This window comes from Cherax quadricarinatus, chromosome 25 (assembly GCF_038502225.1).
Source record: "Cherax quadricarinatus isolate ZL_2023a chromosome 25, ASM3850222v1, whole genome shotgun sequence".
Classification (NCBI taxonomy): Eukaryota; Metazoa; Arthropoda; class Malacostraca; order Decapoda; family Parastacidae; genus Cherax; species Cherax quadricarinatus.
In genome coordinates this window covers 11,154,223-11,169,222 of record NC_091316.1, presented here as the reverse complement: position 1 = coordinate 11,169,222, position 15,000 = coordinate 11,154,223, and the positions used below count along the sequence as shown (strand labels likewise).

Sequence of the window (15,000 nt, the reverse complement as noted above, 5' to 3'; positions counted from 1 at the left end):
GTCATCCAAGTGTAGTAGAGTGTCTGTCACCGTCACCCAGCCTCTGTGACCATTACCTGCGGACCATGATTACCCACCAGTTGCACAGGGATGGAGTGGCCGCACCTGCTGTTATTGATGACCTGAAGTGGCCTCACCTCACCTCGAGCAACTGACCATAGCCTGCTGCTGATGTCGGCTGCTGTGATCGCGTCATTTATGCTGTGGCTGTGTTCTGTCTGCTATGCCGGCCGGGCTGTGATGCGGCCCGTGCTGTGATGTTGAGAGATGCTGCGGTCGTGCGGTGATGCTGAGATGCTGCGGCCGTGCTGTGATGCTGGGACCGTGCTGCGATGCCGTGCTGTATTCTGCTGTGATGCAGCCGTGCTGTGATGCTGCGATGCTGCCTAGCTCAAGAGGAGGAGATGGCGGTGATGCAGTGGTGTGTGAGGATTCTGGCTGGTGTGCCAGGAGAGGAGAATCTACTATGAAGGAGTTGCCATCCTCGGAGATGTGGAAGGACGTGAGCCGCAGAGATGGACCAGCTGCTGGGACCAGCCTGCTTTCCAAGGGCAGTATGGAGTGTGTCCTGCCTTGTTGGTCGACCAGTACGACAGGTATGCGGGGATGCCCTGCCAGCCATGAGAGACACGATTAAGAGTGTGAATGTCCCAGCCTGCTGACTTGCCAGAAGTGGCCATTGTTACCTGTGAAATGGTGACCTTGAATACAGTCAGTGATTATGGCCGCCTTGTTTTATGAGGCCAGTGAATCCTAGTAGTGGCATAGGATAATGGAGAGTCTTAGCTGCGATGCCTGGCCTGTCTCGATTTTCAGATGTTGTAGTGTGCATGTGAAGTGTGCCGAAAATGCGACCTTATTGGTCGTGAAGTGGTCCAGTTGCAGTTACTTGAAAGAATGCAGCCCGTTAGACAGTTTTCCACGCAGAAGCCTAGAAGGTTTGGCCCAATGGTTAACGTGCGGGGGTGACTGGCATTGGCTAGTGCATTTCTAGTAAGTAGAAGGAAGGCACTGGAGCCCGATATTATTTAGGTTTAAGGAGAAATGACGGGTAAGGGGCTTTGCACCAGAGAGCGGCTGTTATGCTGGCCAGCTGCCAGGTGTACTGATTATGCTGCCTTGTGTGGTAGATGAGAAGATTGAAATATGTAGTTGAATAAATTTGTATTGTGTATAATTTTTGTCTTTGTATTGTAATAGATTTGGGGATTAGGATTAAAATAGTCTAATAAACTAGGACAAATTGTCCTGGATTCTCAGATATTTTTAAATTGGGGAGAAAGGGGATGTGATGTAGTCAGCTGGAGCTTGTGAGGTCTCTGGGAGGCCTAATTTGACCAATTATGGTCACACCTTGCCTTGGCAGGCGTCTGTAGCCACGCCCACGTCTGAGGTCTTTTGTTCTTGACGCCCTCCAGACCTGGAAGCGTCAGGTCGCCCAACACGTGGTTGTGGAGGGTGCTTGGACCACCATAAAAGCCCAAGGAAGAGCTGAGTAGAGAGATTCAGGCGGAGCTACTGCCCAGGGTGCAGAGCTCCTGAGCAGAAGATTCAGACAGAGCTCTGGCCTGGAGTGCAAACTCTGAGCAGAGACATTTCGGGAGGAGCTGCTGCTGATTAGGAGCTCAGGGGCTACTGAAGTCTCTGGAGGAGACTGTTGGAGGCATTGGGCAGAGTACTGGCTTAGCTTAAGTACTCGTGCTGTGTAGGTCTTGGGACCTGTGGTTCAGTTCCTGTAGTGAACTATCCTCTGTGCTATATTAGCAAGTTATATTCATTTTCGTCAAGTTGATTGTATTTCCCTGTCTCACTGCTTATGTGTACCACCCCATTTATCTAAACCCATGATGCTTCTCCTGTTCCCAAATATATTATTGTACAAAGGACAATAATAAACTGTGTTTAGGTAGAATAGTAATATTCACTGTCCCTGTCCTTTTCATTATATTTTATTATGTTTTATATGAGTGTAGAATGGACAGGGCATATGTTAGTGAGTAGTGTGGGGTTAATGAGTTGTCGTGTGGTGGTCACCACTGACCTGTCATTACCTACCTACCTCCGCTAATCATCTCACTCCTACCACCTCTCCTGCCTCTCCCCTGCCTACATAATCCCCTTACTCCCATATCCCCCACTTATATCCTATTCTATCATTACCCCCCTACATGACAATATATATATACATATATATATATACATATACATATATATACATATACATATATATACATATATATATACATATACATATATATATATACATATACATATATATACATATACATATATACATATACATATATATACATATACATATATATACATATACATATACATATATAAACATATACATATATATACATATACAAACATATATATACATATACATATATATACATATACATATATATACATATACATATATATACATATACATATATACACATATACATATACATATACATATATACATATATATACATATACATATATACATATATATACATATACATATATACATATATATACATATACATATATATACATATACATATATACATATATATACATATACATATATACATATATATACATATACATATATACATATATATACATATACATATATACATATATATACATATACATATATACATATATATACATATACATATATACATATATATACATATACATATATACATATATATACATATACATATATATACATATACATATATACATATATATACATATATATATATATATATATATACATATACATATATATATACATATATATATATATATATATAGATATATATATATATATATATATATACATACCACACACACACGTCCCCAGTAAAGTTCTAGAGGTGGTACCTCCCTATATTTCTTAAAAAAAAATACAGATACATATATAAAAACTGCAATGATAACAGTTAGCCAGACCTCGATTTTGGAGGTGTAAAGTTTGGGACCTGCAATCTAAAAGTCGAGAGATGGTATATGAGTTTTTTTCTTCTTCTTTAACGCCATCTCTAAAGAATAATGTGAAGGAAACCTTGTCGAGTATGAGACTAAACCATCGAAAAAAAAATCCCATAACGAAACAATACTCATATTATTTCCAAATTATATTTATTTTCACTGGTTTTATTTTTTAACGATGATCGTCATCTTGAGTGTACGCACTCTTTATCACCAGACATGAAGTTCACTGAAAAAGCTAAACTTACCCTGTAGGGACGTAGGTTGTAGACGAGTGGGAGGAGACAGTCATGATACTACACGTCTCCCTGTACGTCCCTCTACACAACAGCAATTTCCCTACCATCCCCCGCACCCTCTCTCAACACTCCCAAAATACCTTCTTACCCAGACAACCTTCCTTCTCGTCCCCCCCCCCCCCCACTCACAGGAATATCATAGCTTTCCCTACTCTCATGTATACCCTTCCTTCCCCACACTCGCAGGAATATTCTCCTTTCCCATATTTTCTGGAATATTCTCTCTTCCTCCAAACTACCCTCCCCTTCAATGTATTTCCTTCCTTTCCCTACATTCTGCAGCGCATTGATTTCCAGAGTGATGAGCCATCGCAACAAGAGTATTTTCCAGTGATAGCAACTCCAGCTCTGCTGGAATAAAATCCTTTAAGCTACTAAGCCCATGGTGAAATAATTAACGTTTTCCTCTTCGTTGAGACAGAAGTCTCCCAGCTGAGACTGGCAATTTCATTAATTGATGTACTATAACTACGTTGTGTGAAGTATGACAGAGTAACAAAACTAGCTTTGGTTTTTATTGTGACTGACAAAGTAAGGTAGCAGCACACTGCTGATGTGCTGTCATCTCGCAGCACCAGCTTGCTCGTGCTGTGCGGCCGAATATTCACATACGTATATGCAATGCAGAGTTTCACGGATGAACGAAAGACGGCAGAACACACATCAACCTGAGTATTGTATTACTAGCCAAAAGGTATATAATACCTTCAAGCTGGTGAATAACACGTGCAACACTTGGTTGTCTTCACCCGAGAGAATTAGACGCTCCAACGACTTATAACAACTTAACTGATAACAAAACTGTGGCAGAACAGTATCACTCTTGAGGGTGAGACTCCAGAACCCTAAATGTTTCGACATAAGTACTGCTCTGAGTGGCCAACTTGCCCTTCTGATCCACAAAATAAACATACATGCAGATTTTTAATTCAATTTTTTTATTTCCACACGAGCTCATTAATACTGACCTGGGTTGATTCTTCAAGGTGCGTCTTGAGGCTGGTGAAGGGCTTTTGCCCCAGGGAACTGAAGCTACTCCACCCTTCTCGGATCAAACCTGATTATACCCACCCCCTTCCGCTGTATGACGTTTACGGGTTTAGTGCTTCCACTTGATTAACATTAATGGCTACAACTGAGTCAAGGATAAACACGCTTCCCATAACCTAACATGACCCTCGTGTTAAACTGAAAAAAATATCCTGGAAAATATTTTTGGCGTCACAGTTTTTCAATTAACGTATCTGATGAGAAAAAAAATAGATATCGATGCAAATTACGACGAGTAACGTAACAATGGAGTAAGAAAAGAAGGAACGCAGGAAGAGAAAGAGATAAAGCTGGTTAATTACCGGCAGTATATACAGGCGTTAATGCGGAAGACGAACGAATGGCAGAGTTAAGAGACGGTTTATGAAAATTAGCCAATCAGGTATTAAAGGGTAGAGGCGAGGGATGTTATTCATAGCAGTGTGGCAACTCAATACCGCCAGTCTCCTGCAACCATGTACATTCGACTGCAAGATGACAGTCTGCAACATGTCCCACTCTTTTATTCTAACAGACACTAGCTAGTGCTAGCAGCAACTTACCCATCAAAGAGACACCTTAATGTCGATGAAACTTCTTTGATGCAAAGATTAGGAACTGTTTTCCCGTTCCTAAAACCAGGTCTTACCTCCCATTCCCAGAAAAATGTTATCTCCATCCACGATACTTCGCTAAGGCTTTCAATATAGCCATATATGTATAATTTTGATGTATCAATATGACTTACACAGCACTTTACAATTTGAACAGAGGCCACATTCTATAAAATTCTTTGAGAGTCACACCAGTATTTAATTAACATCCAACCCACGTTGTAGATGCATACTAGTTAAATTTCTGACCAGAGTGATGCCATTACTGATAACGTAAACAGTGAAAAAAAAAACAATAACTACTTGGCAGACATTAACAGCATTGCTGATCAGTTTTTCTCAACTGATCTTTATACCGTCCTAGAGCAGCACTACAGACTATAATAGCCACACTACATAACCCCATCCCTTTTTTGACATATTACAAACAAGGCTGCACATGACAATAAACATTTTCTTAAACAAAATATTAAATTTACAAATCACTCTAGCCACACTGCAATCAAATGCCATCTAGGTCTCCACCTTACAACTCTCTCAAGTCATCCGTATTTACAAACGCGTCTAGTTACACAAATAAATTACTGAAGAACCAGTTAGTTTTCACTTCCGTCGAATCACAATACAAACATGGGTGAACCAACCAATCTTTATCCTACTGGTTTTCATACAACCTCGTTCGTAAGTCGAAACATATTATACTCAACCCGTTCGTAAGTCGGACAAACCATGTACTACAAACTACTCTGCACCCTTCACCGGCCGTCCCAGAACAGATTAGCATATGCAAACCCAGACCCGTCATCTTGCAGTCCAGACACGTTACAGGCAAGAGCCACTATGTTGCAGATATGTTGCACACCAGAGCAGTCATGTTGCAGTATGGCCCTCCACGTTAAGAGGTGAGCTCAGAGACTGATCAGAGGAGAATGTTTACCTGGGCGTGCGGGAGGTGCTTGGTGTTGACCCCCATACAGAGAGTGGAACGGAAGGGGGCCCACCACCGGCTCTGGCCGAGACGACGACACGGTAAGGGGTAACAAAGGGGCAAGATAAGGGATAGTAGACGAAGGGATACAGGGTAAAAAAAAAATCATAAGGGGTCCCTAAGGGAAGAAATTTATGATGGGGAAACAGTGATAATAATTAATGTCAAAGAGGAGCATTAAGTGGGGTGAGAAAGATCGTTTAACATAACAAAATGCGAGAAAAGCGAAAGTGGGAGTTACGGGGGTAGAATAGAACTGACGGGGTGACAAACTGGCGATACAAATGTCGGTAAGATGGTAATAAAAAAAAAGGTGGCGTGGGAAGGTTAAAATACAAAAAGGAAACAAAATTATAGGCAATAAAAGCGACGAGATAAATAATGAAAATGCAATGAAGTGCAGAATACAAAGGGTGGTCGTGAACAAACGAAGAAATGAGCAATATGGGGAAAAAAGGGGGGTGGGATAGGCAATGGTGAAAGAGAACGAAGAGAAGGAAGGGGATACAAACAGCAACAAGATGTAACTGAGGGCATAATGGACAGAAAAACCAACTGAAGAAACTCAATAATGGTTGAAGGAGAAAGATAAGAACCTTCCTCCTTATCCTGTTATCTTTTTCAACACAGGTTTGTTTCCCGACGAACCTGACCTAACATCAACACAGAGTTGGTGAAAGGACAAAGCAGCGTGAAGAACACCTGATATAAATCCAGACAAAGAATAGAAAAGCTGCATAAGGCAAAGACGGGACATAATTCGGAATAAATTAGTTTAAGTCATGGAGGTAAGTGTGTTGATCCGCGGTGAGAAGAGATGAACACAGAAAATACAAAAAAGTGAAGACAAGGAAGACGAAGAAAGAAATGCAGCGAAGGTGTATACGACTGTGACAAGAATATAGTGAAGGTGCGTATATATGACTGACAAGAATATGGTTGAGGTGCGTATATATGACTGACAAGAATATGGAGGAGGTGCATATATGACTGACAAGGATTAGGTATAGAGGCATACATGATTCCTGGGTAAGGTTAAGAGGCATATACAAGTCACAGATATTTAAGAGGGACACATGATTGCGCTCGCTATGACAATACTGCACTATTAAGTTTAAACTTGCACCAGACACAGAATGTAAGGACTATGAAAGTAAAGGTAGAGCAAAAAAAAGTAGAAGTAAAGAGAGGGCTGAGTGGGAGAAGTAAGGAGGGGGCTGAGTGGGAGTGTAAAGAGGGGCCGAGTAGGGGAAGAGCAGTTGAAAATATACCACCGACACACATTAAACGCAAAACAATTGTATGAAAATTTTAATTAACAGATTAAAGTTAATATTTTACATAAACAAATTTAATCCACAATAATCTTAACTTAAAGCTTGATGTTAACATGCAATTTTTTTATTATACATGAATACTTTCCTTATTCTAGTGTTTCAACAAAAATAAAAAATAGAGATTTAGAGTTCCATATGCAGATGGTGGAGCAATTAAGTATAAGAGGTATTCTTTTACAAGACAAACACAGGGAAAACCCGTACTCTGAGGATAAAAAAAAAAACAGAAGGGAATAAAAGAGTTTTTTAAACACTACATCTGAAGAAAGTACTACAGACCGGTACTTCAATGGCAAAAGGATGAGTCAGTTGTGAAATGGCAATCAACAGGACCCTTCGGTGGAAAAAAAATCCGTCACCAAGAGGAGGAAAAAAGATTCCAGACATTCCAGACTTAAGCCATGAAATAAATAACTGTAGCACCTTTCCAGGAGACGGCCTTGCTGCTGCTGCAGCTCTGCTCCCGCCCTTGACTGTGGGAGTGATAGTAGGAATGGTGGTGATGAGGGCGTGTGGTGTGGGAGCAAGGTTGAGTGTAGGAATATGGCTGAGAGTATGTGTGATGATCGACTGAAGAGCTTTTGGGAAGCGGTGGTGGTGGTGGTTGCTGGGGGCGGGAATGGTGGTGACGGAGGGTGTAGCAGTGGGCGCCCTGATGGGAGGATGGTGGCGGACTAGTGTGTGACATGGCACGAGTCACACGGTGGGGGCGCTCCAGAGACTGAGTCCACGTAGGGCCGGCTTGTCCGTAAGACTTGGGCATGGATGTTCCGTAGGACTCAGGTGGGATGTAGCGTGACTTGGGACGGTGGGCGTCAGCGTTATAGTGGGTAGAGAGATGTGAAAATGTGTTAGACATCCCAGGAGGTGGGTGGACAGCGATGGGTGGTGGACACACTGGCTCAGGCACTTGCAAAGCTCGTTGCTTGTGTGCGGCGCGGGCATCCCCGGGTGAGGGCGTGGGTGTGGAGGTCAAGAGAGGCTGTGGGTTAGTGCGACCAAGACGCTGAGGCTTCTGAGGACCAAGCAGTGGTGGTGGCGGCCGAGGGGGAACCAGAGGTGCCATTGTTGCTAGCTCATTGACCGAAGGAGCTGAAGTATACATCTGTCCAATGATAGACACTCTTGATCCTGAGTCAAATCGTTTATTTTCTAATCGATCAACTGAGGCCTCGACATTTCCAGTGTACACCCGTCGCAGTACAGCTTTCTCTACTGAGTCCCGTCTAGCTAGCCTTTCAATAGTGTTGGGCTCGCTGAATGCAGGTGACCGAGCAGCTAGCGACTGAAGAGTTGACGTTAACTTTGATTTAGGCAAATATTCATCTCGGGTAGGTTGCCAGTGCTCGGGGCTGCGAGACCGTCTTGGTGCCTCATATTTAGCTCTTATATATTGCACATCTCCTGCCTCCTGGCCTCGAATAACTGTCTTTCCTGTCGGGGTCACGCGCGACAGAGGACCATTCACATCAGGCAGGGACTTGGCGCGCCGCCGGGCATCTTCAGGGCTCTCGTAGCGGCTCCTCAGACGGCTTACGTCTCCAGTCTTAACATGGTAGAGATAGGAACGGGAGCGTGAGGTGGGATCCCCTTCTGTTTTTTCACGAAATGTATCGGCAAGAGGTTGCACTGACGAGCCACTCAGAGGATTAGTCTTGTCATAGATTTGCCATGCCTGAGATGCAACGTCGGCCTTACTAGTTAAATTCACTGACGACACAGATCTTTCCGGCAGATAGTTGGGCGATAACAGTTTACTCTGAGACTGCTGCTTCAGGCGAGATGGTAAAGTAGCATAGTGAGGAACTTCATCGATATTCAGACGACTACCACATGAAGACTGGCGCTCTGATGACCTCGAATTGCGACGCGCTCGCTTCTCAAAGAATTTCACCTTTCCTGCAACGTCCTTGTGGACGACCGTTCGGACTGATACCTCAGAATCACTAGTCTCAGGGTCACTGACTGGCTCTGGTGGAAGACTTTGGCTCCGACCAGATCGACCAGGCTTTTGTACCACTAGGAGAAACTGGTCACCTGAATTCAAAGAATTTGGCTCAGAAGAGTCAGAAATGTCGAGCGAGTAGCAGGTGCGTGGAGAAGACCTTGACAGACTTTCAGGACTAATGGAGAGTGGAACATCAGGAACTTGCAAGCTGCTCATCGCTCCTGAGGGTGTCTCAAGGCTACGGCCTGACCTCTGCTCCAGCACCTTCTCATGAAGCTCAATGGACAACTGTTTGGATAACTGGCGTCGCTCATCTTCAACTTGGTTGAGACTACTAGCTTTCTTGGTCCTAGGAGGCGATGCAAGCCTTACTGGGTACTTCTGTGATGACTCTGATGGAGGACGAACATGGAGAGTGCGCAGTTTGTCAGCAATGGCACGACCTGTCTCTGCCACATCCACACTGTATTTGGATAACTCTCTATGGCTCCTGTTTTGTGCTCGGTCACTGCTCATTTGTTTCCTTTCTCGCCATGAGCGAATACTCTGCATTGATCCATAGATCTCGGTAAGATGGTCACGAAAGGCGTTTACTTGCTCTAGGCTGAGACTTGTCCACAAGCCACGGGCTCTCATACTGGAATCTTCTCGTGAAAGACTCAGACTAGAGCCACGCCTACTGCTACGATGACGCTCAGAACTCTGGTACATTTGCGAGAGATCACGCACCGAAGATCCTCGCCACAGTCCACGATATGTGTCTTTGTTGTTCTCCAGTTCACGCCGTCGCTTCTGCGTAATTTCTGAGGTATTGTCAGAAGTAGTATCAAATTTCTCGCAGAGCTCCGGAACACTAATGTCGCGTCCTCGTAACCTGCAGTCCCCAGACCATTTCGTGTCTGGTGTCACTTTGTACAAGAACTCGCGTTCTTTTTGTGCAACATTAAGCTCCTTGAGCAAAACACTATATTCAAGGGCCTTTCGCTCTTTCTCCCTCATACCCTTCCATGTTTCAAAGTCTATAATTTCATAAGCACGATTCTGGGCAGCTGAGAGCTCTACACTGCTCACAGATCGCTCAAGGCGATGGACTCTATCAAGAGATGTAAACAGACGCCGAAGTTGAGAGATTCGAGCATTACGGGGTGCAGCATTTCTCAGCTCTAAAATGTACTGACGGTAACGATTAGGATGAGAGTGAGGCGAAGGTGTGAGCACATCAAGACTCTTGCTGCGTCGTGTCCCGGCAGACCAAACCTCCACTGGAATGTCCTTGAAACTGCTACTCACCTGTCGGACCAACTGCAAGGAACGCAGAGGCGAAGTACATCGTGAAGGACTGCGTGACTGGCGGCCACTTACAATCTCTCCTCGGGTCAAAGCCTCCCACTTGCTCCGTTGCTCGTGGAAAGAGGTCGAGATACGGGTACGACGAACCGGGACGGAGTGAGGTCGCTGCTGTGGCTCTGACTTCTTTCTTGTTCGACGCTCACGATCTTCGTGAGCCTTCTTCTCTGGTGTTGGGGAGGTAGAAAGATCAAGCATGCTGGAGTAGCCAGTCTCATTACTCTGCGTTGTATCGAAACTCTCACTCTGTTTCAATTTTTTATCATCGGAAACTTCAATAGAGACATCAGAGTATGGCGATCCCCTATAGCGGCTATCTTTCCGGCCAACGGGCGATTTTCGACTGGATATCTGTGGTTCAGGAGAGATATAGCCACTTCGCATCCTTCTGCAGTTGCTCTCAGCACTACTGCTACGAAGCTCAGGACAAATGTTATCTGTCTGGTTATGATGGAGTGATGGTCGCTTGATTTTGTTCATGCTACTGACTGTGTGGCGCATAACACTGCAGCGACCACTTTCTGTCGAAGTGTTTGACCATTTCCTCGTCGAATCAGCGCTAAGTGACCTGTTGTGGCCTCGAGTTTGAACAGGTGTGTGGTCCTGAACATCATGTTTGCTCGCCCAGCTTTTGTCACCAAGTCTATCTCTTTGGGAGGATCTGTATTGCAATTTCTCACGTATCTCAGACTGTCTAGTGGGGGAAGCAGATTTGGGAGATGATGCAGAGCGTCGAGGGGGAGAGTTCTCTCGGTCCTCAATGGTGAACCGTGACTCTGAAACAGTGCGGCGTCCCTTGAGAAAATTCTCCCTGGCTTCCTGAGTCTGTTTTGCAGCTGAAAGTGAGCGTCCCAAGGAGCTGTTCCTTGCAGGAGAGGTGCCGATCTTCTCCCTAGAGCGTGCTACTTTCTCGCGGTGCCATGAAGAATAGAGGGCACGAGTCTCACGCACTCTCTCTGCAGATGCAGAACGTGCTGATGGGACTGGTGGCTGGTCTTTGTTACTTTTTATAAGAGATGGATGCCACTTCGAAGAAATTCGACGAGGAGGCGATGGTGCCAATACTACCTTTGACGGGGCTGTCCTCTTTCTTTCCCCGAAGGTGGGCATTGGGGGCTTTGGCGGCGGCGACATGGTTCTGGTCACGCCACAGGAAGGAGTCAGGTCCGAGAGAGATGGGTGGTGTAGACCCAGGTCAAGATCTGAGTATACCACGTAGTAATCGTCTGCAAGAAGGGCGGCATGAGGTAGGAACAAGTCGATAATCTTTCATTATTGTGCAATGAGCCCCTCGAGTGGGCAAATCTTCTACGATGCTGTGCTCCTTGGACCCGAAGCTGACCACCAGAGAAAAACTAGCAGACTTGTGCTGTAGTACTTATGCTCGTTAGAACTGTGGATGGAAGCTTCTACGGGGCATTCCTCAGGGTGCATCACTGTGATACTTCTCCGTGCACAAATAATACTTTAGCCTGGTGCAGGTGACAATATTTCTGCTGGCGTGTGTGTGTATGTACAGATGTCTCAGCCTGGCAATTTCTTTCGCTGAATTGACGAGTGCATGCTTTTGGGTGAGACAGGGGCAGGAGTGGAAGGCAGTGCAAGGAGAGTGTGGAAAAGACTGTACATGGGAAGGGGTGCAAGAAGCTCAGGTGAAAGAGGTAGTACCAAAGAGGGAAGTGCTGGGAGCTAGCTTGAAGGAGGCTGTACAAGGGAGGATTATTGGGAACTAGCTTGAGCGAAGATGTACAAGGGAGCTAGAGTGGAGGCAGATTGTTAAGCTGGGAGTATGTAAAGATGAAAAGAGTTGATGGAAGAAGAAATGGTGAGGTAGTAATGCAATTTGTGCTCCTGGGCTCAAGACGATAGAGGGCCGATAGAACTACGATAAAATAAAAAAAAAGGAGGGGGGGGGGAATCTTGAAGAGATGTTGAGGAATTGACAGATTCATCAAGGACTGCCTGATTATTTTTATTATTATGGGAATCGCTAAACCGGTAATGGTCATACAGCGCCTGAGGTATGGGATGCAATCAGGTTTGACCCAGGGAAGGGGAGGACAGTTCCCTGTCCTTAGATCAAGAGCCCTTCACCAGCGTAAGAGGATGGTGCAGATGACACAGCAGTGTTAATGATGCCGAAATATAAAATGAGTTGATGGGCTGTGATGCATGTAAACTTATGGAGGATAGCCAGTACGGATGATGAGGACGGGTGTTTGATGATACTGATGATAAACACAGGGAAGGATGATACTAATAATACAGTTGAAGGATAATATATACAGGTGTAAGATACTGGTAATACAGGTCAAGGATATTAATACTACAGGCACAGAATGATGCAAGTAACAGGTGTGGGAACATACTGATAATAGGTGTAGGATGATACTGATGACGTAGGTGCGGGTGTTGTAAGGGATCTGGGCAGAAGGGTGTGATACTGTGTGGGTAGATATTCGTGGGGTAGTGGGTGGATGTGTGGGTAGATATTCTTGGGATAGTGGGTGGGTATTTGGTTAGACTTCCCAAGGGTAAGTGGGAGTGTACGGGGGGGGGGGGCGCGGATGAGCGTGATGTGAGGGGTAACTACTGTGCTAACAGAAAATATACACGATTGATTTCTACATTAACTACTACTAATAAAGGAAATACAGTTTAAAACAATATTCTGAAATTCTACCAGCATGCAGAGGGATTAATATCAACATGTTATCAAGTTGAAATATCCTGCAAGCAACATTATTAAACTTAAATCTACGTATTTTAATGATTGAGGAATATCCAAAAATACTCACACACACACACACACACACACACACACACACACATCCACACACACACATCCACACACACACACATCCACACACACACACATCCACACACACAAATCCACACACACAAATCCACACACAAATCCACACACACAAATCCACACACACAAATCCACACACACAAATCCACACACACAAATCCACACACACAAATCCACACACACAAATCCACACACACATCCACACACACATCCACACACACACATATCCACACACACATACACACATCCCCACACACATACACACATCCACACACACACATACACACATCCACACACATACACACATCCACACACACACATCCACACACAAACACAATCCACACACAAACAATCCACACACAAACACAATCCACACACACACACACAATCCACACACACATCCACAAACACATCCACACACTAAAAAAAATTACCACCACCAAAATAGCCACAAAGATTATAAAAAAAGGTGACCACAGACGTAAGTAGTTGATGTTAAGAGTACCTTATGTGTGTGTGTACCTGAGAAAGTACTCTTGGACGTGTACCTGGAGGCGGAGCCTTGGAAATGAAGCCTTAAAAGTTTAACTCCTAGACTAGAATGTAGAGCTGTGCTTGTTATGCCAATGATCTTTTATAAAAAATAACCCTAGGTAGATGTGAAACTCCTAAAGGTGTAGCCCTAAAATTATATTACAGAACTGCACACAAGAGGTTATTTCCCTCCGAGCCAAAACATACCTCTGAACTCGTAATGCACATTTACGAGTGTTGATGGAGATTCACCTGGCACTTACCTCGGCCAGAGTGTAACCTGCAAGCTGTATTTAAGGCTGTGTGCTCTCATAATGCAGGGAAATATCCCTAGCTAATATATGCCTAAATTAAAGTGTACTCCTGCGGTATTATGTACTCTCTTGTTCCCCCCTCTTCCCCCCCCTCTCTTTAGAATATACCCACCTTGAGTTATACCTCCAGGCATGAACAGACTCTCATGACTCTCTCTGGAGACGCAGGACAAAACTGGGCATTTACCCCTAGATCTGACATCCAAGTGTGAGAATATGCTCCCCAAGAAAAGGTGCAGGTGCATTATGAAGGCATGCATGGACCCCAGAGATGAAACACCAAACATGTCATGCACCCCAGAGGTGATTCAGTGGCTGACATGCATCCTCAAAGGTGGATCACATCACACATGCGGCCAATAACCCCTTCCCCCCTTAAAAAAAACATGCCCAAGGTGTTTTCCCCCCAGAAGGCAATAGTGGGAGTGCAGAGCATAGTGATGGTTCCCAGGGGCATGGCAACAGTGATATTGCATATTAACACATCGACAGGTGTGAGCATTACACAAATATTTTTTGTCTGTGTTGGCTCTACAGAGATTTTACACAGGACACGAGATAATAAAATAAATCAAACACTGGAATAAATTCTAATATTCTGTAAATAAAGATCACAAAAACAATGCAGTGAATACGAATGTACTAAACTGGATACTCGCTCTTTAAGAAACTACCACATCACTAAGAGAAATATATATATATATATATATATATATATATATATATATATATATATATATATATATATATATATATATATATATATATATATATATAT

The 15,000-nt window shown here is 44.0% G+C and overlaps 1 protein-coding gene across 36 annotated transcripts in view; it reads right to left on the bottom strand.

Annotated features, from left to right (window-relative positions):
- Positions 1-15,000, bottom strand: part of LOC128689952 (uncharacterized) — a 1,227,005-nt gene that overhangs the window by 95,665 nt on the left and 1,116,340 nt on the right. For all 36 annotated transcript variants that reach the window (XM_070088626.1, XM_070088623.1, XM_070088625.1 and 33 more), the window contains one exon: positions 7,688-11,785. In XM_070088626.1, the coding sequence (XP_069944727.1) occupies positions 7,688-11,785 (4,098 nt within the window). The remainder of the gene's footprint in view (positions 1-7,687; positions 11,786-15,000) is intronic.